Here is a 27,996-nt window from a genome sequence, read left to right as displayed (position 1 = left end):
AAAAGAAAAGCCACTGTCCTGGAGCTGGTTTTCCCCTAGTTGCCAAAGTGCTGTAGATGGTCATGGCATTCAGATGAGTAATGCAAGTCAGCTCCTCTTTTGACATCTCCTTGATATTTGGGGGTGTTTATAGTAAAATATAGCAAAGGATAATATTTATTAGTTTGGATTGGAGTTCTAATCTATGACTTTTTTAAAGGCTTCAGTGACTTGCTGGTTTTTCCTAAGTGGATATTAGGTAGTGACTGATGTATTTCACTGGTTCACAGCAACACAATAAAACAATTTCATGCTGAACAATAAAATAAATTGGTTTTTTAATTCTAAAATGATAGGCCTCAGTCAGATGATTTCCTCCTAAATAAATACATCATCTCCCTTACATTTGACTTTAGACTTGCTCTCCTTATTGATACCGGATTTGTTTTTCATCTCTGTAATCGTTTTATTGCAGTGCACATCTTGAGAGCATTTTCTAATGTCCTTTGTCTAACAGCAAAACAAGAGGCTCCCCCAAGAGGGATAACTAGCTGTATTTCATCTCTGGAGATGCAATTATTTTGTGTTTATCCTCAGTGCCTCTGGGTGATGGGATGCAGCAGCTCATCGTGCAGGCATGCAGAGAAAACAGACTCCCTGGTCACCACGGTAGTGGGAAGGCCTTGGTAGATGCGGTAGACTGTTTTGCTGTCTGTCACAGTGACACTGGTTTGCAAATTGGTTGTAGAAAATGCTGTTTGTATCAGGTCAAAGTCTAATCTGAAGCGCTTGTTCAGAAGTCACTACATTTTGTATAATGTTTGTGTTTGAAGTATCGGGTTCCTCTGAGTGAAGAACCAGAAGTTTGAAGTTTTATCCTTGGGATAGGCTGTGTTGCTTGGCAACTGATATTCTTTGATGTCCTTATATTGCATGAAGGGCTGGGTTTCTGGGATCTGTTTTCTCCTATTCTAAATAACACCTTAAAAAGGAGCTTCTCTTCCCAAAGCTACGCTGGGTGGTGGAGGTTTAGATGGACCATTTGAGATGAACTCTGACTCTGGGGCATCCCCACAATGCTGCTGCTGAAGTGTGAGTGAGGAATATTTGAAAGCTCAGTCTGTAGTGTTGTAATAGATAGAAAAAGGATTTTACTCAGAAGTGCCATCAGTTTTTGAGGGTGCTAAATTGCAGTGTAAGAAGTCATGAAAGTCGGGTTTTTGACAGCTATTACTGATATATTTTCCCTGCTGTGTTACTTAAAGTTCATAACATTTTGTAAAAATTAAAGAAATACATGCTATCCATGGGCAGATTGTACAAATTGTACTCATGATTGCTCTTTTGATGTTTTACTGATTGAACTCCAGAAACTTTATTAAGCCACCCATCAGGTTGGCACTCAGCAGTGTTAATTTTAATGCCATATTTGTGTAGGATGTTGTGTTTGCATGTCTGCGTGTGCATGGAGGGTCTGGTCTCTCTGCAGTGATGACCGAGCAGAATAAATGGGGATAAATGGTGATTTTAAAAAAAAAAAAAAGCTGTGGAGTCCCCACGGTGCTCAGGTCCCTGTGCTGGGGGTGGCTGGTGCATCCTGGCAGCCGGAGCCACAGCAGTTCCCTGCACCCCAGGGCTTCTTGTGCAAGAAATTGCCCTCTGGAGATCAGGAACACTTTTGGTTCTTGCTCTCTTGAGGGGTACAGAACATTTAAAAAAAAAAAAATAAATAAATTAAAAAATTAGTAGAAGGACAGCTCTGAATTGTGTTCTGAATTGGTGCAATTCCACTGACTTCAATGAAGTCACTGAGCTTTACACCAGCCTGGTGTCCCAACAGCAGACTTCAGATACCTTAAATCCATTTGTATAACATAACCACCTGGAGATTATAGCATTGGATCCTGTTTAGAGGATTAAACACTTTCTTGCTTTAGTAGCAGTGGGAAAAGCTAGTGAGGTTTTCCCATCTGTGGCTGGGAGCCTGCTCAGCATCATGATACTGTGCAGTGTGATGACTGGCACATCTTAAGAGGGCACACAGCACAGCAACGACAGCAAGAATTACTTTATCTCTTGATATAACTTCAAAAGTGAGGTTATTATCTTTTCCTAAATATTTCAGTTCTTTTTAACACCCTGATGCCCCAGATGTCATCAGGCTTGCAGTCAAGGCAGCCAGCGACCATTACAAGCTGATGCTGACAATTTCGCACTAAAAATGTATGTATATAATATGATAAACATGAAGTTTCTCTCTCTCACCATTCTTTCAATTACACTGTAATTGTTACATTGAAACATTGTCTGTTTTTCTTGAGGCAAGGGTTGAACTTGCTAGAAATAGTAACAAAAATACAGAGTGTATTATTTGTAATGAAGTAGATGCTAAAAGGTGCCTGTACTAGTAGTCTATGACAGAAAGGACACAAAACCCATGTCACCTTATTCCCACTTAAGTGAATATGAAGTGTTTGCTCATGGGACCATGTGTGAAATATTGTGGTGAATTTGTAGTATGTATATGCTGTGGGGCACTACACCTATCTCAAGTGGAAGAGTTGGGACAGGGTTGTGAAAGGCTCCACCACCAAATTATAGATGTGGTGGTCCCTGCAGCCTTGTTTAACAAGCATTGTCCTTCATAGCCCCTGTGCTCATCTTCCATGTGCTGTTATTGTTTCTGTATATTGAAATTCAATTATAAAAATTGCAGTTACCAAGATTTCTTTTTTTCAGAAATGTGTTTACAGATTAATTCTGCTTTTTTTTTTTTTTTTCAGAATAGCCCTCATGTAGTCAAAAAGTCTTTCTGAAAAGCAGCTTCTTTTTTCCAAAGTTTGTATGCTTTTAAAAGATTGAAAGTAATTTAATAAACAACTCAGCTGCCTTGATTTTGATGGACACTACCTTTATTGTTCATGTTTTTTAAAAAACAGACTTGCTAGGTCAGAATTATTTTTTGAATGCATTTAAACTGAGTGCTTCCAATCTAGACTATTCTCGATGAAAATAGAAGAGCTCTTCTGCAGAATCACAGGTAAATGTAGGAGAACCAGAGACAGAGAGAAGCCACAGGAGAGATTTTTGGAGTTGTCCAACAAACACAGGTACCTTGTTCTCCCAAATGTTCAGTGATGGGTAAACCCAGGGGCAGACCCATGGCTGTGTTAGCACAGTCTCTGTATGCTCTGCGTACACTTGTCTCTGTTAAACAGTTGTCAAATAAAAGCTGGATGCCTTGACTGCATCTGACTAGCACCTTCAGGTGACTGACATTGAGAGAAGACACAACTCCAGTAGGTGGAGGTGCTGAAACTTTGTCACCTATGTCCTGTTACAGTGTTGTCCCAGGGGTATGGAAGTGGTTAAATATTGCCAAAACCAAACAGACAAGAAGTGTTTTACCCTCTGCTTTGTTCATGGTTTGAAAATTTTGTGCCTGTCTGTTGGCAGTAAGTCATGCGTGCTGGCTGAGCACAGCTCTCCTGGGAAGGCATTCCTGATATTCCCATAATTACTCAGCAGCGCTGCCTGCTCTGGGCATGAGTGAGGGCTTGTTACGACAGCTCTCAGCACTGCTTCTCCTAATACTGTGCAACTGCATGTCAAAGTCAGCCCTGATGTATACAACCTTGTGTTTTCTTGGTGTAATTGCAAAAAATGTGTGTCCATGACCCAGAACAAGCAGATTTACGGTGCCCCGTTGACAAAATGAACCACCGTACATGCATTTTCTGGCCAGTGACATAGTGCAAATTAAGACACCAGCCTTTCACTCAGTGTGTGCCAGACTGATGATCCCTTGCTTGCTGCTACCCGGGAGCAGTACTGCATCACTCGTGAGGCACTGGTAATTCAATCTGCTTATTCACAAATATTTGAGAAGGGAAACCTAAACCTCTCTGTAAACAGCTGGATAAAAAGTTGGCAGGAATCAGCTTTACTTCTGACAGTGGATAACATACTTAAACCTAAAAACAAAAAACAGGCTTCACCTTGAAGCCATGCACCAGAGACAGTTTCTTTCACCTTGAAGATTTCTGCAGGGCTGGGCTCCTCCATCACTTGAGAGCCTGCACATGTTGCCAGAGTTGTCTTTGTTTTTCAAGCAATAGATGATACAGAGATTATAGGTTATTGCCCCAGGGACTTCTCTTTTCTAAAGCTCTAGGATTTTAAAGGCAAGAGGCTTTTTCAATACAAGTATTTAATAACTTTTTACTGTCCACTGGTGGGGTGGAGAGGATAGCTTTTGTTAGCCTTTCTTTTACACACCTTCCGTATTACATGGAAGATCAAAATCAATGGAAGTTCAGAGAGGTATTGTGTAAAGAATATATGTGGCTTTAAAATATGCACACAGAACTACTAATTCAGCTTTTGGTTTTGTTTTTTTTTTTTAAATATATATATGCACTTTATAGTTTCTGTCATACTCAAGACAACTGCAAGTCTTACCGTAATGATACATGTTCTTGGAAGACAGCAATTATATAAACACCTGAAATTTTACTAATAAATCAACAAGCAATTAGTACAGCCCTTAGAAACTTCTATCATACCTTATCCACAAATAGCTCTGTATAAGAATATCCAGCACTGGAGGGATCTGCAGACTTTGGGAGGAGGTTGAAGAATAGTTGAAGGCAACTTTGTGTGCACAATGATGTACAGTATCGGGGCTTGTTCAGAGGTGAATGTCAAAGAAATCAGATGTAAATATAAAGGTTTCTAATAATCTAGGATGCTGGCAACAGTGTTCTGAAAGAATTTCATTGATTCAGGTTTCTTATGAGGCAAAAGCCATTTTCAGCCTGAACTATAGTCATTGCCCATCTTTTCCCATTGCATCTGGGACTTGTTTACAACAGAGATGGAAAAAAGTCAGCCCAGTACCAGTTTCTGGCTATAAGATACAGGCACAGTCAGGATTTGTAGATCCTGGGAGCAGTCCTCATTGTTGGATTTTGTGCTTTCCTGGAAGGTTACAAACCTGTCTGGAAGCCACCACTGCCAAAGGCACAGGTCTAGGAGAAGCTGAGGCCACAGTTTATCAGATGTGGCATGTGTCTGCTACCCCTGCTGCGGCTGTGACAGGCCACCTGCGTGCCTGGTGATGGATGAGGACAACAGATGTCCCAGCAAGATGTCTCCAGTCTATTGTTTCAGTGGTTAAGGCTAGTGCCATGGATGGAGTAGACCATGAGCTGCGGTTGTCTCCCTTAAGGACCAGTTTCTCTGTCATTTACCAACCTCCTTGGTTGAAAGTATGTCATATCCTGAGTTGAAAGAATAAAAACAAAACATAAAACACATTAAACACCAGTATTTCATCTAAGACTGTATATAATCCAGTCATTGGAGATGCTCTGAACTCAGTTCTTAACTACATGGTATTGAAAAGCAGAGCAGAAAAATTATGGCAATTGTCGTGGCAAGTGAGTGTCATTTTCAAGATGTTCAACTACAGTTGGTGTAGTCCGTAGCGAGGAGTTGTACCTGCATGAGCACAGCCTTGCAGGTGATATCAAACATCCCTGTAATTTCACTTCCGTCCGCAGAGACGTTTTAGCAGCCTCAGCATTTAGTCATTATGATCATTTTATCTCCATGTACACTGGTGAAACAAAAGGAACATGAGCTAATGTGAGAGTGTGACTATTTTTATTCTTGCAGCCAGCAGATTTCACCAATTATGTAGTGATATAGTGCCATGAGTTGTTATAGTGATGATCTTAAGGGAAAAGGAAGTAACCAAGGAAAAATCTATCCAGCAGCTGAAGTGTCAAGTCCTGGATTTTGACATGGGCCTGATTCAGCAAAGTGCTGGTGGCATCTCAGAGGGTGGATTTCTGGTCACAGCTCAAATCCATGAGAGCTGTATGTACACAACAGCAACAAAGTTAATTTACTTCACAGATCATAGAGAAACAGTTTATAGTGGGTTTTTAGATAATGTGAGTTTAGTGTTCTTATTCCATGTGACAGAACATGTTTTAGCACATTCAGAATAGATGTTATGCAGCAGCTTTAGAGAACCCTGGTGAAACTGATTTTATTAATTTCAAAACCAGAATATGTCTTTGTTACTTCAAGAAGAAAAATGTGTGTGGTTTTTTTTTTTTTTCTTTGTTATTACTGCTCAGTGGTAACAATATTGTGCTTGGTAAGGACAGTATTTTAATTTCCTGTCATAATTCTATGTTTCTAGGGTTGGATATAAAACTCTGCTGAATGATTTTCTCAGGGCGCAAGCTTAACTTATGAGACATCAGAACAAGTTTGACTATTATTTATGTATTTTAAAGTGTCTTTCAAAAATGTCCCTGTGGTTATTTCTACTATTTCAGCACTGGAGGTCAACAAATAATCTGATCATTAATGAACAGGTGGGTGGTTCTGTGTTGTGTTTTTTAACTGGTCTTTCAGCAGAGGACCTGAAGATACCCCAATGCTCCTCCATTGTAGTATTATTATTTTCATTACCATTGTCTTCAAATCATTCATAGCTCTATCATGGGCTGATATCATCCTTAACAGAGCAGTGTGAGTGTATCTGTTTATTTTCCTGATGTCAGCTGTGATGAGTCAGGGAAAAGGCTGCTTGGTGAAGGAACTAGTGATTTTCTGCAGTAATGGAGAAATGTGCTTTTATCATATACTGAAGAGAACATCTGTGATCATAATCATGCTGTTGACTTACTAAGAGAACACAAATTATATTCTATTAAATAAGATTTTTGTCATAGGACAAGTCACTCATTACACTGCGTTGGAAATTGCCTCCTCCCGGCTGTCTAGACCCAGTAGACAAAGCATGGGGAAAACTTGCTTTTGCATGTACAGATCAGGTAGCAACATTTTATTTGAAAAGTGCTGACGTGATAACATTTGCTATAATTAATCATGTGGCATTTAAATAGATGAAATTACACTACGGTTGTGGTACGGGCAGTCAGACCAAATAAGAGGCTTCACAGATGAGCTCCCTGTGCTGGAGCCGGACCCACGTTTGGCATTTGCAACCAGGCAGAGGCAGCTGCGGGCTAGCTGCTGACCTCCCTGCACCGATGGACCCCGGGCTGCCCTCGGAGGTCAGAGCACACTCACCTCGGGGTGGATGTGTTTAACCCTGCCTTTAATTCAAACTGCTCTGGGTACTTAGGTCACTCATAAATAGAGTCGTCAGACCATTACTGTCTCCATTTCAAATTCTGGAGCTCTTCCATGCCTGCGTTTATGAGAGTGAAGATTTATTTCTTCCTGTCTTCTGAGCCTCTGGATTTTTATGGCTGTGTTACCATCTCTGAGGAATATCTGACACTGCTTTTGAACTCAGGTATCAGATGCTTGCCTATCAGATGTCACCTGTCCAGCATGGCTCTCCACTTTAACTGTACTTGTATGTGGTACAGCAGCAATCTGAGAAATAAAAATATGTCAGAAAAGAGATGTGACGGGGTAGGAGACATCCAGCTCACTGTCCCTATTGGAGACCTGTGAGGTGCTGCAAAACAAGCCAAATCTTGCAGCCTGGTGCTGCGAGGGGTCAGGAGAGAGGTGATGGGTTGCTCTCCTACTCATCCAGCTTCTCACCCCAGAAGCGAGCTGGCAGGAGATGGCCCCAACAAGATGTCTGGGAGGGTGTTTTGCTCCCACAGCTCAGAGCATTACAGTGGAACTGCAGAAGGTGCATATTTACGCAGTGGTAGGGTGATCAGCTTTGCTCCTGATGAAAGTATCTGATTGCTGCTGTTGTTCTGGTCTTGACCATTTTTTTCTTACACATGTGGGTCAGCCATGGTGCAGTGGTAGGCAGGAGCAATTAACAGCCCAACAGTGGAGGCAGGGTGGTGACTGTCTCCAGAAATGCGGATCTACGAGACCCTTCCCTTAAAAATAACACTTCCCACAGGAGTTTTTAAATCTTCTTTCTTTAAAAAATACATTTTTGTTTCTTTTTAATGGGAAGCACCTGTAGGAGGTCTTATTCTCCGAGAAGTTAGTGGAATTATTTGTAGTAGGACTGTGTGATATAAATTTTTTTCTTGTAATTTTGAAGCCATTATTGCCATTTGTGTGTGCATTTGATGTTAATAGAATTGATAGGCAAAAAGTAAAGAGTGAGCTGTCCAATTTAGTCTTTCCCTGCTCAAGAGGACGTAATGCAGCTGACTAACCTGAAGAACAGGCTGTTGTGTTAATCAGTGATGCCCTTGAGCTGTCCGATCCACCTCACTCTCCAGTCTCCTGAAGAGTTGCTCTTCCCAAGGTGCAGTTTTGTCTCAAAGAAATACTGACTTGTAGCACTGTATGAAAACACACCAGCATACACAGCAGAAACCAGCTCCCTCGGCAACAAACAAGGAAGCGATTTTTTATCATTTATACTGGATATACTCCAAGAATTCTCTCTTCAGTTTAGTTATTATCTTTCCCTACAGTGTGGAATATTCAATTAAACCTTCTCTCAAATTGGGCATAACTTTCAATGAAAATTAAAGCAGCTCTATTTAGGTAACGATATCCATCACTGGCTTTAATGTTCAGAGGGAATGGGAATGGTTTCACCTGTTCGTGTGAATTAACCTCAGGTGACATTCTTCATGTTTCAATTCCTCAAAAGCGCAGAAAGATGACAAGCATTTAGCATCCTACTAGATGTGCTGGCTCTGAAGTTTGGGGTACTGGGAGGACACAGAAAATATGATCATTTCAAATGTATTTAAATTAATCTGGCATTTTTTAATTGATTTTGTGATTCTCTAGAAAAAAAAAAAAACTATCAGCAGAAGCTAGGATAGCAGAGTGTTCTTCTAAATTATATATCACATTCTGTCCAGCATATGGGCATACACCTCGTACTGTGTTTAAAAATATTTCTTCCATCAGGAAATCTAGTGAAATTTCCTATATCCTGCATCTTAGTGAAAGAAATACACTCCTCTCAAAGGAGGTAGACCCAGAGCTGTAGTACATTTGTTTCATCTGACAGGAGGGAAAAAAAGTGCTTTTTGGTAACCAATCTTGTTTGCAACTTGTCTTGAGCTGAGGGCAGCTCAGTGTTCATTCTGGGTTAACTCATTTTGGACTCAAGCAAAAGAAACGTAACTCTGAAAAATAAAATCTGTCACTGGGAGAGTGTCTCAATAGTTAGCTTGTCCAGGAAGGTTACTTATTGTATTTTCCCAGGACAGTAACTAATGTGTAAGGAATAGCACTGGTTTACAAGGTAGCTGCTAAAAATCATAAAGATCAAAGCAAGCTAAAATAACTGAGCAGCTTTATGTGTATATATGCATAGATGCACTGCTTCATTGGTTTTTTTTGACTAAAAGACCAAAAGAGAGCCTAAGGAACACAATCTGATAAGGAGGGCCCAGGAAAAGCCTGATAAGCTCAGGGAAGAGCATCCTTCTGACATGAGTGGGCTTCTGTGGATCAAGTGGCTGATAGTGTTCATCAGTGACAAACTAAAAATGTGTTATTGTTGCTTCGTGATTGCAAGCCCCTGAACATTATTGCAATAGAAATGAATTTACTACTTTTATTAAAAAAAAAAAAGTAAAATTCACATTTTAATTTATCTGGATAGCAAAATTTTGCTCCCACAAAACTGGATGCTGTAATAGAGCAGATGCATTTGCTTGTGTTGATACTAAAAATCTGAGATCTGTTTCTGCCCTGTAACACTGTTAGTCAAAAATGGACTATAAATGGTACAGATACTTGTAGTTTTCTTCCTATAAGAATCTAGACAGCAGTTTGTTTTATTTATTAGTGAATATTTAGTGTTCTTTGAACCAAATCCTCCTCTTCTATAAGGTACTGTGGCTCAGCTCTTGTCACATGCTGCGTTAGGATCTGGGCTGCAGTGATTTCAATCACTCATTAGACTGTTCCACTAATGTGGTGGCAGCGGCTTTCAGAGTTTCTCCCTGCCTGACCCAACACTGTTCCCTCAAAAGCCAAGAAGCAGTCATACCAGGGTTTTCCTTCTTGCTGGCTAAAGGAAGGGCAAGCATTTTTTCTGCTATGTAAAAGTTGAATGTTAAACAATGTCAGCAGCAGATGTTGTTGTATTTGGGGAGCTGTTTAATTTGGTGATCTTTCATGGGCTTCTATTTTAGCTTAAGCAAATTAGATTATTTAGTCTTTTCACCTATTTTTGACTATTTCTACCTTTCTAGTTCTCTGTCTTCCATGTCTGATGTATTTTTTCTAAATTATACTTTGCTTACTAATTATATAGGTGGATTATAATGTTTTACAAATGTAACTCCCTGTCAAACTCCCTGTGGTGTTGTATGGACAGATTTTGTTGTACTTGGAAGACCAGTGTCTCACCCAAGATGCTGCACTGTAGCAATCTGGGCCCTGATCCTGTGGTCAAGTAATGTCCTGGAAGATATGGGGATGTATTTTATGTTGAGCGTTTGGACCCTTTGATTTGCTTGTGTACCTGTAGATGAGCTATCTGCTTTTTAACACAAGGTGCGTTTTCTTGTGGTGGGAGGAGGACTGGGGATCTGACCTTTAGCTTGATGTGATACGATATAAATTGACACAGTATAATTGCAAATGACAGCTTAGTGTGACTTGAGTCCTTTGTGGGCTGTGAGGCAGATAACACAGCTGATGCAATGCATACCTGAGTCAGCACAGTTTGCTAACTGGATTAGCTGGGATGCTCTGGTTTGTGCCTGTCCCAGCACAATCAAGCTCCTTGCTTATGGGACTTGAAGCAACTCTTATATAGAACCTGAACACTGGGCCAGCTTTTGTATTTTACAATTAGAAAACTGGATAAGTTAGAATGTATTTTAATTCTCTTGTTTTCAAGCTATTAATATAGTGCTTAGAGCTATAATCTTTATGGGCCAGATGGTAATATTCTTTCTTACAGTGAATGAAACTGCTTAAGGAGTGAAGCAGCCCTGGGTCTCAGAAACAAGTCAGGATATCATAATCTAGCCTTGTATGCTTAATGGTTATTATTATCTTTTTCTGCCAGCAACTGTAAGCTGCACACAGGTATAATTTAAAGCTAGAGATTATGTGAAATGTGTTTTGAATAATAGATGAGTCTCTGTCAGATATCATTAACATATAATTAAAAGTAAAGATAAATACAACCGATACTACTGTATGCTTAGTGTATTCTCTTTTGTGGTGGTGCCTGAGGGATGAGACATGGGGGGGAAGTTGCTCCGTTATAATCTTCCTGGCAAATTCTCTCTGAAATCCTTCTGTGGAGACAACAGAATTTACTCCCTGGAGTAAAGAGCTATTGTTCCATCCCAAATAAATTCAGCTGATTTCCCAGTATCAGGGGATATGAAGGCTATTCACATTCAGTCTCACTCTCCTCCCATCAAGAAGATGCATCATCTTCTGTTCATTCCTTTTTTTTTTTGTACAGCCCATCAGCTTTATATTTGCTTGTCCTCTGACCACCTATACCGACGAATTTCCTGCATGTCCATCAAGATGGACTTTTGGCAGCAGACTAGACTGACTGCCTGGCTAAAGTGATATTCATGCTTGCACCCCTGCGAATCCCTGCCCTCGGCAGCCCCGTAACGGCGGGTCCTGGCAGCAGCACCGTGATGGCCCATGGAATTGCCCTTTGCCCATCGGTGCTCTGCAAGGACAGGAACCTGCTGTGAAGATGATGGGGCAGAACACAATCAGAAAATGTTCAAGCAAGGTTCCTTCCCTGCAGCTAAAAGACAGAAACTCCTTACTTGCTGTAGCTGTATTTAATAATGACTTTTTTTAATATGCAGAGAAAATATTGTAGTGTTTAAAAGTATCACTAAGCATTTTGTTTTGAAGTGAGCTGTGCTACCACAATAGGATCATGCCTGTTCCCCTTCATTTGAGCTTTGGGTAAAGTTTCAATCTGTGCTCTATTTAGTGCACAAATGTTTTTTTGAATGTTGACTCCACTTGAGGTTCAGTGACTTCTGGAAAAAAAAATCTGACTGTTCTAAAAAAAATAAAGTAAGTTTCATTATCACATCTTTTCTAGGGTGAACGGTGCATGGCCTCTTGCTGCTAAGATACTATTTTATATTTTAAAACTGGTTATGTGGAGGTTCCATCAAGTACCTGTCACATTTTTCCTCTGTTTAACACAGATGACAACACACTGCATGGGCCAGTTTTTCTTCAGGAACCCAACAGCGTGATCTTTCCCTTGGATTCCGAGGAAAAGAAAGTGAAGCTGAGCTGTGAAGTGAAAGGAAATCCCAGACCAACCATTGGGTTTGTGGAAAGTTTAACTGTTCTTTCGCACGATCTCCACACTACAGCAGTTTCCCCTAAGAGCTCTTCTGCTGGCATCACCCAGCGTAACTCTGTGATGCCTCTGGAGTCCACCACAATGCTGATAATGTTTAAAAAAAACCCTAAAGGGTCATCAGGAAATCTCTTCATACTGCAACACAATTGCAATATTTGGACAAAAGATCAAAAAGGTTACAAAGAGATTATAAATAGTCTTTGCTCCCAGATTAGCCATCCTTTTCCACATATGTGGACAAAGCTCATATTTGTTTTCAGCTTTGGCAACTTCTCTGAGATCCTTAGAAAAAAAAGGTGCCATACTGCCACAGTGATGCTGCTGCTGTAAATCATTTTGGTTGTAGGGTTTTTTTTTCCCTTTGGTGCCTTTCTCATTTTGTTCACTGTAGTAAATGCCACTTCGAAACCAATTAGAGTCATCAGACCTCAGCCATCGTGCTGTCTTCTGACATGACTATTTAATGCAATAAACTGTTGATTCACTGGTGCAAACATATTCAAATCGTTTCTCTGTTGGCTGTGTGCTGTGACTCCCTCACATGTTCCAGCCAGGGCTGAGGGGGATGAGGATTGTTGTAACTGGGACAGTATGGTGCTGGAATTTCTGAGTGCCCCAGCTTGTGGCAACATCTTCTGTGAGTGATTTTTTTTTTTTTAATTTAAAAAGAAGCAGCCAGCAAGTCGAGAGAGGGAAAAAAACCCAACCTGGGTGGACTTGAGTGGTTTAAAGATTCTGTTTGTGGGACTTCCCCTTGCAAAATTATTAATTCCAAAGGGCAGCACCACTTGCAACTACAGAAGCATTAATCATATCAGAGACTGAAATATATGTCAAGGATATTGCTCTTTCAGTTAAATACTGAAATATTTCAATACTGTGCAGAAAATCTTCATTTACATGCTTTTTTTAATAAGTAGTCAAAGATGTTTTAAATCTTTATTTGCTACATGTTGTATTTTCAAATATTCAGGAATATTTATTAATAATAGCAGAATTTAACTTTGGCATTTTGTGCTATAGGTGGAAGTTAAATGGAACCAGTATTGACATCAGTATGGATTACCGCTACAGCATGGTAGAAGGCAACCTGTTGATCAATAATCCCAATAAAACCCAAGATACTGGAACATACCAGTGTGTAGCAACAAACCCATTTGGAACGATTGTCAGCAGAGAAGCAAAGCTTCAGTTTGCTTGTAAGTAAGAATTGCATCACAGTCCACATTCCTGCAGCATGCTGGAAAAACTGCCTGCCTTCCATACCTGTTCTAATGCAGTACACAGGATTATCTGAGCTGTTCATGGAGTAGAGAAAACACCTAGTTTTGAAGGGGAAATGTGAAAGACTAATAAATGTCTTGTGTTATGATTGTTAGTCTAAAACTGAATGTACTATGCAGGGTAAAATGTCTGTCTTTCTTTAGAAAGAGACCACCTAGGATAGTGTCTGGCAAATGAGATCTCACCATTGATTTTTCATTCCCTTGGAGAATTAAAGCTTAAAAATATTTGAAGGAGCAGGTTCTTTATAAGGAATAAATTCACAGTGGCAATTTTCACTGGTCCTACATTTCAGTACTTAGGTGAAAGTGCTTTCAGGTATGGGTGGTATGTTGTAACTGTGTAAAAGAGAAAACAGGCTGCTTCGTATTTATTTTGGGTTTAAATTTAGAGTTGCAGCTAGTTATCTAAAGCTAGAGAAAACAAAAGAGACAGGTCTTGATGTGAATCAGCATTACATGAACTTAGAACATTTTGGGGGTACAGGATAGAGCCCATAAGAATGGGCAAATGATAACGTAGGACCACAAGTCATCTTTTTTCTCATGTAGTTGCAAAGGTGAAGGCAGAGAATAGATAAACAGGCTTATTCATCCATCACCTTTGTGATTTCTCTGTGCTATTGCCTGGGGAGTGGTGTACATAGCAGCTCAGTAATCACAGCAGGACCTGCTATGAAATACCCTCGTATGTGCCTGCAGGAGTTCAGGCCAGTCCGTTCCCAGACACGAAGCCATCAGTAACAGTGAGCTGGGCTTTCAGTAGAGCTTAATGAAAGATGTGTTTCACCAACTGGTAAGGGAAACTGATGTGCTCCAGCTACAAATATAAAAAGATAAAAATGCCAATAAACACCAGGTTCACACAATATAGAGAGGTGATTTGTAATGCGGAATATTACTGTAAAGTCAAGTCCTCTGTCTCCCTGCATAGTTTACAATTTATTATCTGTTTGCTTGTGACCTGCTTGTGGTTTTCTGTGACTGAAGCTGCATTTTCCCTCTGGATGGGTAATGAACAGCTTTCTCAAGACCAATCTCATCACTCCAGATTTTAGTATGTCAAGGTGATCGCTTCATAAAATATTGGATTGGGCTGCCCCTCCAGAGACCGCATCTTTCACAGCAGGCTCTGTCTTACAAATCCTGGTCTGCTGGCTGTCAGGTGGGCTTGGGCAGCAGCATCCGGAGCAAAGCATTTCAGTACCCCTTTGGCTGGGGTCACACTGTTTGCCAAAGTCAATTTGGAGAGCTGGAGAGCTATCTTAAGCCTGTTTGCCCTCGGTTGCTCTCTCGGGACTTTTGCCTTTTATCAAGTTATTTTCCTTGAATTTACCCCTTTGTCTGGCACCTAGACTGCACACACAGTCTCTGACCCAGCTCCAGTGCTTCAGCTTGGTCTCTTATGCCTTGCATTGTCACATGTGATTTGGCTGTGCAAAGCCATTTGGTTAGACACTCAGGACTGAACTGCTTAACCTCTCTGTAGCTTCCCCCTTTGAGCAATCCCTTATTTTCCATCCTGATCATGTGTTGTGACTTTTTTTTTAATTACTTTTTTATTTTTGTTTTACCTCATTTTTATTTCTGAGGAAAGTTTTTGCTGGTTCTTTTGAGACTAATGTCTGAGGTTTTGAGCTTTTTTCCCCTTCATCTTAAGGGTTAAATTCTGAATCTTGGGGCATCATTAATATATGTTCATCCATTCTTCAAGGGCTGTGTTTTCACTGAAGATTAAACTGTGATCTAGCTGTTCAACCTCCTGTGGAGGTCAGAGGGTCAGCAATTTAGTCCTTGAAATATGCATTTAGGTTACAAACTCATTATGATAAAAGTGCTAATATTTGCTTCCAATACTTGCTTTGTGATATATCATTTACATTTCAAATTCATTCTATGTTTTTTTTTTTTCCTCTCAAAAGTAAGAAATCTGTTGTGCCACAGTAACAGAATAAGGATTAATGACACACTAAACCCTGTGCTTATGGCAGTACAGGCTCTCAGAAAATAAAAGAAGCTTTAAACTCAGAATATGGATTCTAATAATAGCTTTTCCAAAATGATATATGAAAACAAAGCTGAACTAGATTATATTATGCACTTTTTATTTTAGTGGATGGGACTTAGCTTTTGACAATTTTATTCACTGTTCTGTAGTTTCTGTTTGGAAATAACACTGAAATCAATAAGGAGTCACAGCTGGAGAGAAGCGCAGCTCTGATGTGGCAGTTTAGAGATGGACCCACCCATTCAGACATATGATTAAAGCTGTTAACTATGGTTTGGATTCTGCTTCCATTTCAGTTGAAGCTAAAACTTGTACTGATTTTTAGTGGTACCAGGGTTGGACCAAACCCCTCAAAGTGCTGAATTTGCAACTGGTTCCTGGTGCTCAGCTCCTTTTCCCTTTGACTTGGCTGGAAGGTGCTGAGCAGCTTGTGGCTGTGGCAGGAGAGCGGCACAGCGCGGTGCGGAGCCATATGCCCTGGGGCGGGTTGTGCTTTTAATCAGCGTCCTTGCCCAATTATTTCTTCCAACTCTGAAATAATTCACAAAATGGAACGTTACTGCACACAAGTGCTAGAAGTTGTGCTTATACTCACATCTCCATAGACATAAAATCACAAAGAAGAGTCCTGGGAAAGGTTTCAAGAGAGTGTATGTCCCTGGTGCGGGGCAGCATCAATGCCCTTCCCAAAGGAGCTCATCAGCCTGTTCTGCACAATATTTGCAGACCCTTTTCAGGAGTGTGTGTTTGGAGGACTGTGTATTAAGATGCATTTTCACTTATTTTGGTGGCTTCTGCTAGTGTTAATATTATTTGCTAGCAGCTACTGCTGATTTTCCAGACTGTGCCTTGTGTGGATAATGACCCAAGGGCTTTCAAATCTATTCCTTCTCCTGTTGACTATCAAGTGTAGTAGATGTCCAAAGGATTGTGCTTTTGGGCAGCTAAGTCCTGATGGCTTCCCACTAGAAATGTCTTTGCAGAAGCCCCCAGGCTGTCACCACATGTGGGTGACCATGGTGAGTACTCGCTTTCATGTGGCTTGGGGCTTATCTACTGTCTTTGTGTCCTTGCTTTCCCAAAGGCTGGTAATGAAGAAAAGGGCCAGCTGGCCAAACGGGTCCAAAATGAGCAATGCTGGTGGAAATGGCTCAGGGATAAAAAGACTAAGCAAGGTTTCCTCTTCTGTTTGGGTTCTTTGCTAGGTGGTGTCCAGATCCTTTATTTTACAATCCCATTGGCAGAATGGGATGAGTGAGATGGGACTGTCCCAGCAAAAAGAATGGCAATTATTATCTTACCATTTAGCTGATTTTTGAGCACCTGTAGAATAGCAACTCTAATTAGATTAACTTTGAGATTTACTTTACCTTGCTAAGGCCACAGTTTGTTTTTTACCAACGAAGTGTTGAATCCAGACATTTTTGCATGTCCCCGGGAGCAGTTCAGAGAGTCAGTCAGGGCACCCCTTTGCCCCCTGCCCTGGGGAGTTTCCAGACTGTGTCTGTTCCATCACCACTGCTAATGTATCCCTGGGATGGGGCCAAGACTCCAGTCTGCTCTCCTGGCAGATGACCCTTGTCTACTCCCGTGGAGCCATCCGGAATGCTGGTAGATTAAATATCCTTTCCCTGCTGTGATAACTAGACTCAATTTGGCCCTAAACTCCTCAGCAAGATTTGCAGTTTAACCTGAAAACGCACACAAAGACAGTGCTACCTGCAGTGATGCTGGTTTAAAAATAAACCCTCCAGTGAGCAGGTGAGTAGCCATACAGTAGTCATTGCCCTTCTCATCAGCACTGATGGTTGTCAGATGCTGTTGATTTTGAAATGCGTATTTGATGAGAAAAATCAAGTTCTAATGGGTGCAGTTTTTCAGTCATACCATTGTTTTTGCCCCTCATTGTTACAAAAACTAACTGAAAGTGCTGTCTGTGAAACATGAGCTGTTAGAGAAATGGGATCGGCTTGTCAGGGAGTTTTAGCATTTTGCACATTATCATACCCCCACACTGGGATGATTGTTGATGTCCTTTCTCCTGCTCTGTGCAGAGATGCTTCCCTGAAATCAGTGCCTTTCTGACCCGTAGCAATTTTCTATGGAAGAGTTTCCTTCAAATCCGTAATTTAACAAGTCCGTGCTGATGCTGTGTGTATTTTCTGCAGTTAGCAAAAATGGTATTAAGATGTCCAGGGAACTGAGTTACCAATTTTTAAAACAAAGGAGACCCCAGGGATGATGGGGCTGAAGGGAGGTATCCCCAGAGGATGCTGGAGCGGCAGCAAACCACCGGGTGCTGCCCTGGGAGCCTGGGCTCTGGGCAGATGAGGTGAAATGAAAGGGGAAAGGTCTCCTTCTTTTCCTCCTCATTTTCCTGCAAACGGCCCAGGTTAAGCAGAGTGGCTGATTTTGTGTATGGAATTTAGATTGAACTGTTTTACTGTGTTTGAAGATTAAACCATGCCTGGAGGGCAGGGTTTGCAGGTGGGCTTCCCTCTGCTGCTACCTGGGGCAGCCGCCTCAGACTTACCTGACATACGGTTTCCATTTATAGAAACTCAAACTTCTTTGTTACCATGAACATACTCCTAACTGCAGGGAATCACATTATTGTTTCTGAATACTGTTTCCCTCCACACTTTATTAAAGGAATTTGTTTTATTGAAGTATTTCTGTGAAAGTAATTGTTATACATGAATTAGCAGCTAGGACTCAGCACTGTGCAGTGCAAATGGTAGCAGAAAACACAGTAATAATGTGGTTGTAATGAGAATACTTTGGGGCTTTGACCTACCATCCCAAAATAATTTCTCTGTGATGGTAGAAAAAGAAAATTACTTCCAACATTTTACTGAAAAGGATCTTTTTCAATATTCCCATTGCTGGAATGATTCTTTTTATATCTTTTACCCAAGCAAATCCCATAATTTTTGCTATTAGTTGCTAAGAAACAAATTATAATTGCTGCTCAAATTCTTTACTGTTGTACCCTCTTCTTGCCCTGAAGTGCATTCATTTTCTTTTTGGATATTAAATGATCAATGAAGTAATTCTTTCAAGAACAATTAATAATGAAAACGTTTTCAGAAAACCACCAAAGTATCTGTTTTGCCTTGCCTCAACAAACAAGCGCAACAACAATCGCATTGATTGATCAATGAAGCGATGCGCTACCGCTCGGCTGAATGAGGCATTCGGCAAGCAAATTAAATCATTTCCGCAGCAATTACTAACGTCTGAGTGTTGAGAAAAGATGATGTGTTTTAAACCTTCTGGAAATCAAGGAGATGGAGGGTTTGGGTTGTTTTTTTTCAGAGTTGGACTGCAGCTGGGATAGCGGATGTGTGCGGCTCTGCTCGTCCCTTGGCAGCCCATCAGTCGCCCATGCTCATCCTCTTCACAAGGTATATTTTTTCAAGGATTTTCTGCTTGTGAAGGGCAGAAACCCAGTTTGGCACATTTTCTTGGCTCCTTCCTTGTCCTGGTTCTCTGTGAGAGCATTTGTAAAGAGCCTCTGTGGGGTACCTTGTGGGGGGAGTGTTCAGCATCCTGGGTGGGAGCTGCAGACCCACACCAAGACAGGGGCAAGTGTCCCTGCCTGCAACCACCACCACAGGATGTACGTGCCTGTGCTCCATGGCTGGTTCTCACTGAAATACTGAGATAATACGCTCAGCTATTGCTTGTTCAGGTACCCTTCTGCTTTTCATGTTCCTGGACTTCCAATCCCATAGGTTAGTTCACTTTTTCCTGGCATTTTCATTGCCTCACACATGTACAGTTAAAATTCAGAGATTACACCCCCAGCAAGCAACTGGAGTTTGCTTTCACCCAGGGCCAGTGAATCTGCCTCAAAAAACCAAATTTTCTTAATTTTTCTTACACTGTCAGGAAGTGGTTTTCTTAACATGGCCTGCTTTCCCATATGCACCACAAAATCTCTTTTGCTGTCTCTTTTTTATTTTTCCCTTTGAAGCCTTTCAGAGCCTCTGCACGTCCAGGTTTTCCTTGTGGTGCACAGGAGCAGCTCTGCGGCAGCAACAAATGACACCATGCTGCAAAGGCTCTGCCTCTGCTGCCTCTGGCTGACTGTCCTATTTCAGTTTCCAGGGAGACTAAAAAACCTCACTATAACATTTCGTATATACACTGGATGCACTTTTTAAAATTCTGATTCTAACAGATAAATCTGTTTTGGTGCAGATTCTCTGGTAAGAGATTTCCTTAACTTTTCACTCTTCCTAAAGGAACAGTTGTCTTGTAGCTCCTGAAACTCTGCAAATAGAGCATTATTTTTGAGCTTGCATACGCACTTCTGTCTGTTGCCAGCGGCTGTGTCTCCCCAGGCTTCCCCAGTCACACCAAAGTGGCTGGGATGTTCTGGCCATCACCATTTTCCTCCATGAATTTATACAAACAAAGCTGTCAGGTCACAGCTCATAAAAGCAGAGCACAAGGTGTTTGTGGTGTTCCACATTTCTGCAAAGTTATAATGTTAAAATTGTCTAGGCTGTCAGGTAAGATTTGGGGCTAGTTACAACAAATTTGGCTCAAGGGATGCTCCTCCTGTATGCATGTAAACAGGATTCTTGATTCTTCCTCTGGTGTCATTTACAGGAAAAATATCACTTATATCAATAAAGGGCCTGATGGTCTTACCCAAAATCAGACAGTCCTACTGTTTGAGCCCCCAGGACTGGGTTTGGTATGGTACAGGACATGTTCTTAACAAGGAAACCACCAAATGTATTTGAATTTTTCTACATGCACGCTTCCCAATGTTTCTCTCCTTTGCCAAAATGCTAACTCAGCTGTGTAAGGTGCAGTTGTCAGTGTTAGAGAATCAGCTCCCAACCTCTGCACCTTTGCCACAGAGTTTCTGATGGGTGGAAAACTAGGCTAAGCCTCATCATGTAAGCTCTTCATTTTTTTTTCTTCTTCTTCTTTTTTTTTCTTTTTTCTTTTTTTTTTTTCTTTTTTGATGAATAGGACCAACAGGGAGTATGTAGCAGAGGATAGCTATATAACCTACTTTCATCTGTGATAGAAGGATGCTTAATTTAGAACAGAAAAACATAGGACTTATACCTGCTTTTTTTCCACCCAAGGCTTATAAATAAGATGAATACGTCATTATTTAAAGCAGTGGCAGAGCATTCATAGATAATCAGCATACCTTCTCTCAAGGCTAGTAATCTTGTAAGCCTGCAGTGTTATTTAGGAAGTGTATTTTAGTTTATACCATGCAGAAATATTGCTGCTGAGGGCAGGGAGTATTGCACAGGGAGGTGTCAGAGGGCTGGGAGCTGCCACCAGCACCTCTGGGCATCATGCCGCAATGAACTTAAGATCACAGGTTAGTTGCAGCTCCGCAGTTTCTTTTGTGGTTTAGAAATTTAGGGAACAGCAAGGCACAGACTTGACAGTTTTTTCCTGTCTCTCTCCACATTTATTAATTTTGCCCTGAATATGTAAAGTAACATTTATTCAAAATAGTTATTTTTTTAGTATCAAGGGCCTGGATCTTGAAGAACTAAATGCAGATGTGGGTGTTTGTTTAAAATGAACACTTAAATGGAGCAACTTGGTCCCAGTGTGCCACGGTTCAATGATCTAAGCTTTCCTTGAAAAAGCTCTGCTGTCATGTGAAACTCTTTCTAGTCTTGCAAAAATTATCTTTGTGCTAAACCGCATCAGGGTGCTGTGGAGAACTCCAAGTGGACCCAGAAGGAAATAAAAAAAATGGTTTTCTCGTTTTCTCTGATGTTCTGAATGAAGCACTAAGTATTTCGGTTCTGAGCCTAAGTGTTTGGGACAACCTCACTTTGAAACGGAGTAGATCTCTCTGCATTTGAAGATCTTCTGACCTGAGGCTTAATCAGTCACTTTGGCATCTCTCCTGTTAACTCAATATCACTCTTCTTTTTCTATGCTGAATGGTCATAAAGAAAACACTGTAAAGCTCCTACAGTAAACTGAGAGAGCGAGATTTGTCCTTCCGTACTTTCCCCTTGGCTTTGTGCAGGATCTGATATCCTGCTGTTTATCAGTAGAATTTCCTGTTCTTCCTTTCACTCCTGCAGCCTTTGCAACTTACCTGTATTCCAGCAAAGTAGTTCCCATCAGTGGCCCGTTTGGCTGCTTGCCACTAGATTATTAGAGAATCAGTACACATTATTTGACATCTATTCCACTCTTCGAAGCTTAAAAGCAAGAATGAAAATAGTAGTGTACTGTGAATATTAATGTGTCCTTAGCAGTAGTATTAATCCTCTGACTGTGACTATATTTACAGAATATTTTCCTGAGCATTTGTTCTTAAATCAAAGCCAAGTGTAGGAACAATTTAATAGCTATGTAGATGATATTAGAGGAGTTTTGTTTTGGCATAACTTCAGAATGTAGTCTAGCTGCCTTTATTGAGTACAGTCCTTACCTCTGATGTCCAGTGGGCTTATTCTATGACACCTAGAAAGGTGCATAAATAAGAGGAAAATAAGTTGCACATTTAAACTATTATTTTGATGATAATGAAATAGCCTGGAAATGTAAATGCCAATATAAAGCAGTATTGTTGAGAGTGCAGTGACCCTTCAGGGAACTCAGTTATTCAGTCAGATTGAAAACTGAAAACCTGTACATTTAAAAGCGTTCTTTCCCCCTCGACTTTCAGACAATTCTTAAGATTTAATAAGGATATTTCCTTCAAATATTAATATTTTGAAATTTTGATTAAGAACACCATAGAGACTTTGACAGCAATACAGTCACAAGCAGCAAGAGCAGAGGTACTCTGTGTCCCCACACAGTGGTCCTTTCCCATGATTTCACATATGCACCTGTGGTCACCATGCTTTCTTCATGCAGGAATGAAGTTGGGGCATTGTTTCCCTAACAATTAATCTCTGCCTGCTTGCTCTCTCCATTAGAAATTAGAGGTATGTCAGGTCTGTGAACTGTTGCTGTCCAAATGACACGTGATGAGCCTCAAACCACATCAACATCTGTGGTTGCAGCTAAGGCTTCCTCCAATTTGGGTTCTTTCCCGTTACAAATCTTTCCAAAGATCTTGCAAAAACTGATCCTAGACTGGCACAAATGGCTGAAAAGCTGTAAGCATATGTTTCTGTGGCATACTGTAATCACTTTTTCTGGTCTTTTAGGTCCAGTGGATAGAGAATAGGGCAGGGAATCAGGAGGTCTATGTTATTTTCTCAGTTATCAGGATACTTTTTGGAACAGTTTCCCTTTTGGCTGAAAATCCCCTAGTCTGTCAAATGAAATAATTATTATCCTTAGGTTGAATCTTACTGATTCTATATCAATGTGAATCAGTTTTGTCTTTAAATGTATGGAAAATATCAGTTACAAGACCCCCTGGTCAAGCACAGGCTGTACCCAAAGGTCAGAGGTGGAATCTCTAACATTGTTGCCATTCCTGTTGATGGGATGTAAGGCCCGTGCAGAACAATTTTATCCTAGTGTCTGCTTTTTCATTGTTTTATTTTTTCTTTCCTAATTTCTTCTGGAAAGCCAAACCAGCAAGTCAGTGTTGGCATGCAAAAGACAGCAGAGCTTTAAATATGTTTGTCAAAAGTGGTCCCGTGTTAGTTTTCCTGTCTGCAACAAACGTGACTGCCATTTCATAATTCATTAGATGTGAGAGATGAACAGAATGAAAAAATATCTCCTCTCTAAGAGATGCTGCCTAGCATAGTGATGTACGTTTCCATAGGTGAGCTGTGAGGATCAGGATCTCTGTGAGGTCTTTTTTTGTGTGTTTCTATCAAGTAAAAGGAAATTTTTCTTTGAAACTTCTAGATGAGCAGGTTTGTGTCACATTATTTGACATTATTTGGGGTCTAAATTTGCATTCATTTAGCTGCACAAAGTAAGAAGGTGCAGCAGAGCATGCGTGAGGCATCTGCAATGCTAATGCTGAGCTATCAAGTGAGAGAGGGCTGTGCAATATCTCCTGCCACCAAGAGAAGTACTACTCTCTGCTATTGCAGAACCATCCATGCTGGAAAGAGAGTATGTGAATAACTCATTGCTTTGCTAGGAAAATATAAAAAAATTCTGAGTGTGAAATAACTCCATTCAAGTCAACCCAAGGGGAAAAGTCTGCCCAGCTTTTCCAGATTAAAGTAATAAAATAGATTTTTCTGAGTCCTCAGCATTTTGTCTCAAGCAGGAGAGCTGTTTCAAAATGAACAGTTGAAATATTTCCTATAGAAGGATAGTAAACAGGCAGCTTTTATGAAATGGAACATAAAGTAGAGGGGGATTTTTTCTTTTGGCAACAGAACAGAAAAGAAAGATTTGATTTGGGAAGAGAATAGTGTGGGTGCCTTGCAGATATTGCTAGGAGTCCCTGTTCCCCAGTAAGGTGAGTGCCATGAAGGAAGGCAAAAAAGCGTGTGGGCTACCTTGTTGCCTATTTGGAAGAGATGATCAAATACCAGCAAGGTGCTGACAATAGTGTGGAGCCATCCTGGTGAGGAGAAGCAGCTGGTGCTTGGTGTGGTGGAGGAAGGAGAAAGTGGATCCATGACTCCTGCAGCTGGTGTTACCAGTGGCATTGGTAATGCTCGAGGAAAAGCTGTTGCAGTCTTTGGGATGCAAGGTAAAAGCCTGAGGAGGAATTTTAGCCATGTGGGTAGAAAAATCAGCCTGTCTTTGATAGATGGTGGCTGGAAAGGCTTGGCAAGATTTAAACAAAGTCTTGATATGAGAACCCACATAGAGATGTCAAAGTCCAAGATGATACATAGGTCAAAGATGTGAGTGACAGGGAGGGCTCGGAAGGAAAACATGATCTTGGCTTGCATACCAACATACCAGTTTTCTCCTTTCCCAGCCCAGGAGTGACTGCTTGCATCTTGCTTCTGGCTTAGCTGTGAGCCCGTTGCCCTGGCAGGAGGCAAGGAGCCTCCTCTGAAGACATCTGGTTTGAGTTCAAACCTGCATCTCCTCCAGCTACGCATCTCTTCTTATCACATAGCTGAGCGGAGCCTTCAGAAAACCCTGCCTTGAAAATCCTCCAGCTGCAGATGCCCCCATGGCAGAGAATTTTTGTGTCTTGTGAGAATGATGGCAGTTTCTGTGCAGGAAAGATCAGAGAAAGGAAAGGTCTAGAAGTCCAAATAGGAGCTAGCCACCTGGAAAAATGCACTGGCAGTACCTTGTTTAATGCCTACGGTAATAAAGTCCAAGCAAAAATATTTTCTAAAGGAGAGGCAGTGTGGGGGAATGGTAAGATGTTTACCTGTACAACTTCTTTTTTTCACTGAAGTAGAAATCCCAGTGAAATTTCTGTTCTAAAGGTCAAATTAGAAAGCTTTCATCCCCAGACTTGTAAACTATTTCTCAAATCAGTGACTCTAAAAATTATTCATTAGAACACCAGCTCTTAAACTGAAATTCTATTAAGCCCTGTATCAAAGGGGGTTTTATTCCAAACTGCACAGCCTACTGTGTAGTTTTGACACAGCAGCAAGGACATGGGCAGAAGAACTTAATCTTTGTATATTTGTGAAAGGGATGACATAAAACCTTGCTTTTAAAAAGTCAGGCACAGGTTTTATAGAGACAGTGTTTAGAGATATTAGAGCCATAAATATCAGGAGGCAAATCTTGTCAAGTGTTTCGAGAGCAAAAAGCTTTAATGCTTTTGTGGGTGCTAGTCATCAGTTAAAGTGCTTTCAGCCTGCCTTCATATAGACGGGCTATGATTTCTTCAAGCCAATGTCCTCTAAAATCTGAAATTGATTGAGATACACTGGAATCTCATCTTCAAGACTGTTTTATGGGCCAAATTAGCCTAGTTTATAGTCTGCAGACAATGAAGTCATATTATTCCATGGGCAGTGATGCAAATGACTTCTGTCTCCATCTGGTCATGTATTCTGTCCAGGATATGGAAGTATGCTCTGTTGTGTATGGAGAGTTATGCAAATCTGGTGAAAACAATTTGGAAGAGGGAATACAAGCTATCTCTTGGTAGAACGTTCTTTATTCAGTCTGAACCAGGAAGAGTTGGCCAAATTCTCTGGTTATTTAAATTTTTTTTGTTCGACAAGGTGTCATTGCCAACCTATTCAGAATACCCTTGAGATGAGTCCTATGGTCTTTAATAATAAAAACCATCCCATTGACTTTGATTCAAGGACTGTGTATGACCTTAAATGCAATTCTAAATCTGGGATCATCTTAAAATTATAGACGAGGTATAAGAAGGCAAACCCGATTATGGTCCATAAATCTCTTTAAGTCATGCCTAAAAATTGACTTTAGGTGTCTTGACTGGTTCTGTGTACCTAAGTGACTTGTGCATTTCCCACATATGAAGAAGTAGCTACCTCTTAACTGTATTATTACTTCCTGTTGTATGGGTGCTTCAAAGTTCATTTAATATATGTAGTAAAGGTCGTGATTTGTCCACTAGAGAATACTCAGAATTGCCAGTGGCCAAGTTTAAGTTTTTGGTTTGTCAATTATTTTCAAATTTATTTTAAAACATTCAAGTTTCTTGTATTGAGATTACAATCAAGCCTTAAGAGTGTAATACCAAACCAAAGACCCCATGCAATTTATGTGGTCTAAAATACTCCTTTTTTAAAAGTATGGATCAAAGGTTTGGTTGCTAATCTAACTGAATTATTAGTATCCTAACCAAAGACATATTTTGAGTACAATTACAATGATACTAAGGCTAGAGTGCATTGTATCACGTTATTGTTAATTCCCAGTAATTATTCTGTTGCAATGGTACACAAGATCTAGCGTGTGTGGGTGGCATCTGCTCCTCCGGGATGTGAGCTGGGTGGTGTCAGCCCTCCCAGGAGGAGACAGTTACAGCCCCTCACCTGCCTCTGGAGTTGCTTTGTTTGGAGAGCATGATAGTGGTGCTGGTGGCTTTCTTCCCCTAACTGGGCCTGAGTTGTGGATACTTTCATACACTTGCTACTACTACTGTACTAATTGCTCTTTCTTCCTTGATTCCAGTCTCTGTTATGTCTGAGTTTTACTACATCTGTTTTATAGAACTTGTGTTCTTGCTTGTGGTTCTCTTTGTTCCAGCCAACCTCACTTTTACTCAGTCCCAAGGTGCATTCCTTTGGTGAAGAGGAGCTGTGGGTTGTGCTGACAGTTTGGAGGCATCTGTTTCCACCCTGTAGCTGCACGAACAGGGCCTTTGCAGTTATCTTGTGGCCTTATTCTCAAGGTCCTGTGTTACAATCCCTTGTTTTTCCTTCAAGCACATACATCCTCTATCAAGGTTCATTGAGTAGTTCACTCTGTAAGGATAATGAGCCATTTGAAAATATAGATAGACATATAGATATAGGTATTATGCTTTAGTAGCTACTCACTATTATTAATAACATCAGTGCAGTAGAGCAATATCACTGAGGTGTTATCAAATTTGCTTTACAAAAGTCTCTAGACTTCAAGTAAAATAAGCATAAAAGCTGCTAACTTTTTTTTTTCTCTATGCCTGAATTTTAGTCATGTTTTCCTTTGCAAATTAAAATTCAGTGATGTATAAAGAAGTGATTGATGTGTGTATGTTTTTGTTAGAATATAGTCAAAGGATAAATAGTTTTATATCAGTTAAACAAGAATAATAGATAAAAATAGTATTGACATTGCTCTTCTAATCATTAGAGAAAAGCCTTACATGTACTGACAAAGGTTTCACTAATGGTATATGAGTTTTTGACAGCATGCCATTCAAGGCAGTGTACAGCAGTGCTTCCTTCTACATGATATAGTCACATAAATTGGCTTTCTAAAAGACATGCAGACACCTGTCATCATCAATTTGAATCATTTACTATTCATGTTAATTTTCTATAATATTTTTGGTTTTGATAGTTCTAAAATAGCCTTCTTGCATAGAGAGTTCTCTCTTAATTTTACAACTGGCATAATTACAACAGCATTTTGGATTTTAAAAATATGTTATGCATTAAAAAAAAGACAAACCATGGAAACATTCTTCTAGCAAACAAAGAAAGGCAAAACGGAGCTTAGGTCTTATAAAAAATAGGGATTTCTCTGTCAAATCACCAGTGACCTGAGACTTGAAGCCACCTTGTTTCAGTCTGGTTTCCAGGGCACAGGAAGTTCAACTGCTGAGTTATTTCCATGTTGCAGGCACTAACAGGACTCCAGTGGGTCTCGGATACAAACGCTGTAACCGCTCTGCTTGGGTACAGGTCTTAAATACAGAACAATCACTGCAGCTGTAAATGAGAAGGGATATAAATACAAAAAGCAGAGGTCAAATATTATGCTGCCCCTGCCAGCGGGAACGTGTGGGAAAGTGAGCTGATGCAGTCTTGTTTGCTTGCTCATACTTTGATATCATCTGTGAAATAGTGCTTTTAAAGAGCAAACTTTGATTT

At 40.5% G+C, this 27,996-nt stretch overlaps 1 protein-coding gene across 1 annotated transcript in view; it reads left to right on the top strand.

The window, feature by feature from the left end:
- The window catches only part of LOC308043971 (contactin-4), a gene marked incomplete at both ends in the record, with an annotated part of 157,556 nt that overhangs the window by 22,653 nt on the left and 106,907 nt on the right, over nucleotides 1–27,996 (top strand). The window contains 2 exons of the mRNA XM_080350395.1: nucleotides 12,126–12,252; nucleotides 13,313–13,488. Of these exons, the coding sequence (XP_080206521.1) occupies nucleotides 12,126–12,252; nucleotides 13,313–13,488 (303 nt within the window). The remainder of the gene's footprint in view (nucleotides 1–12,125; nucleotides 12,253–13,312; nucleotides 13,489–27,996) is intronic.

The sequence above is a fragment of the Nesoenas mayeri genome (genome assembly GCF_963082525.1).
Source record: "Nesoenas mayeri genome assembly, chromosome: 10".
Lineage (NCBI taxonomy): Eukaryota > Metazoa > Chordata > Aves > Columbiformes > Columbidae > Nesoenas > Nesoenas mayeri.
Note: the sequence above shows the minus strand (reverse complement) of the source record. Positions and strands in the feature narration are given on the sequence as shown.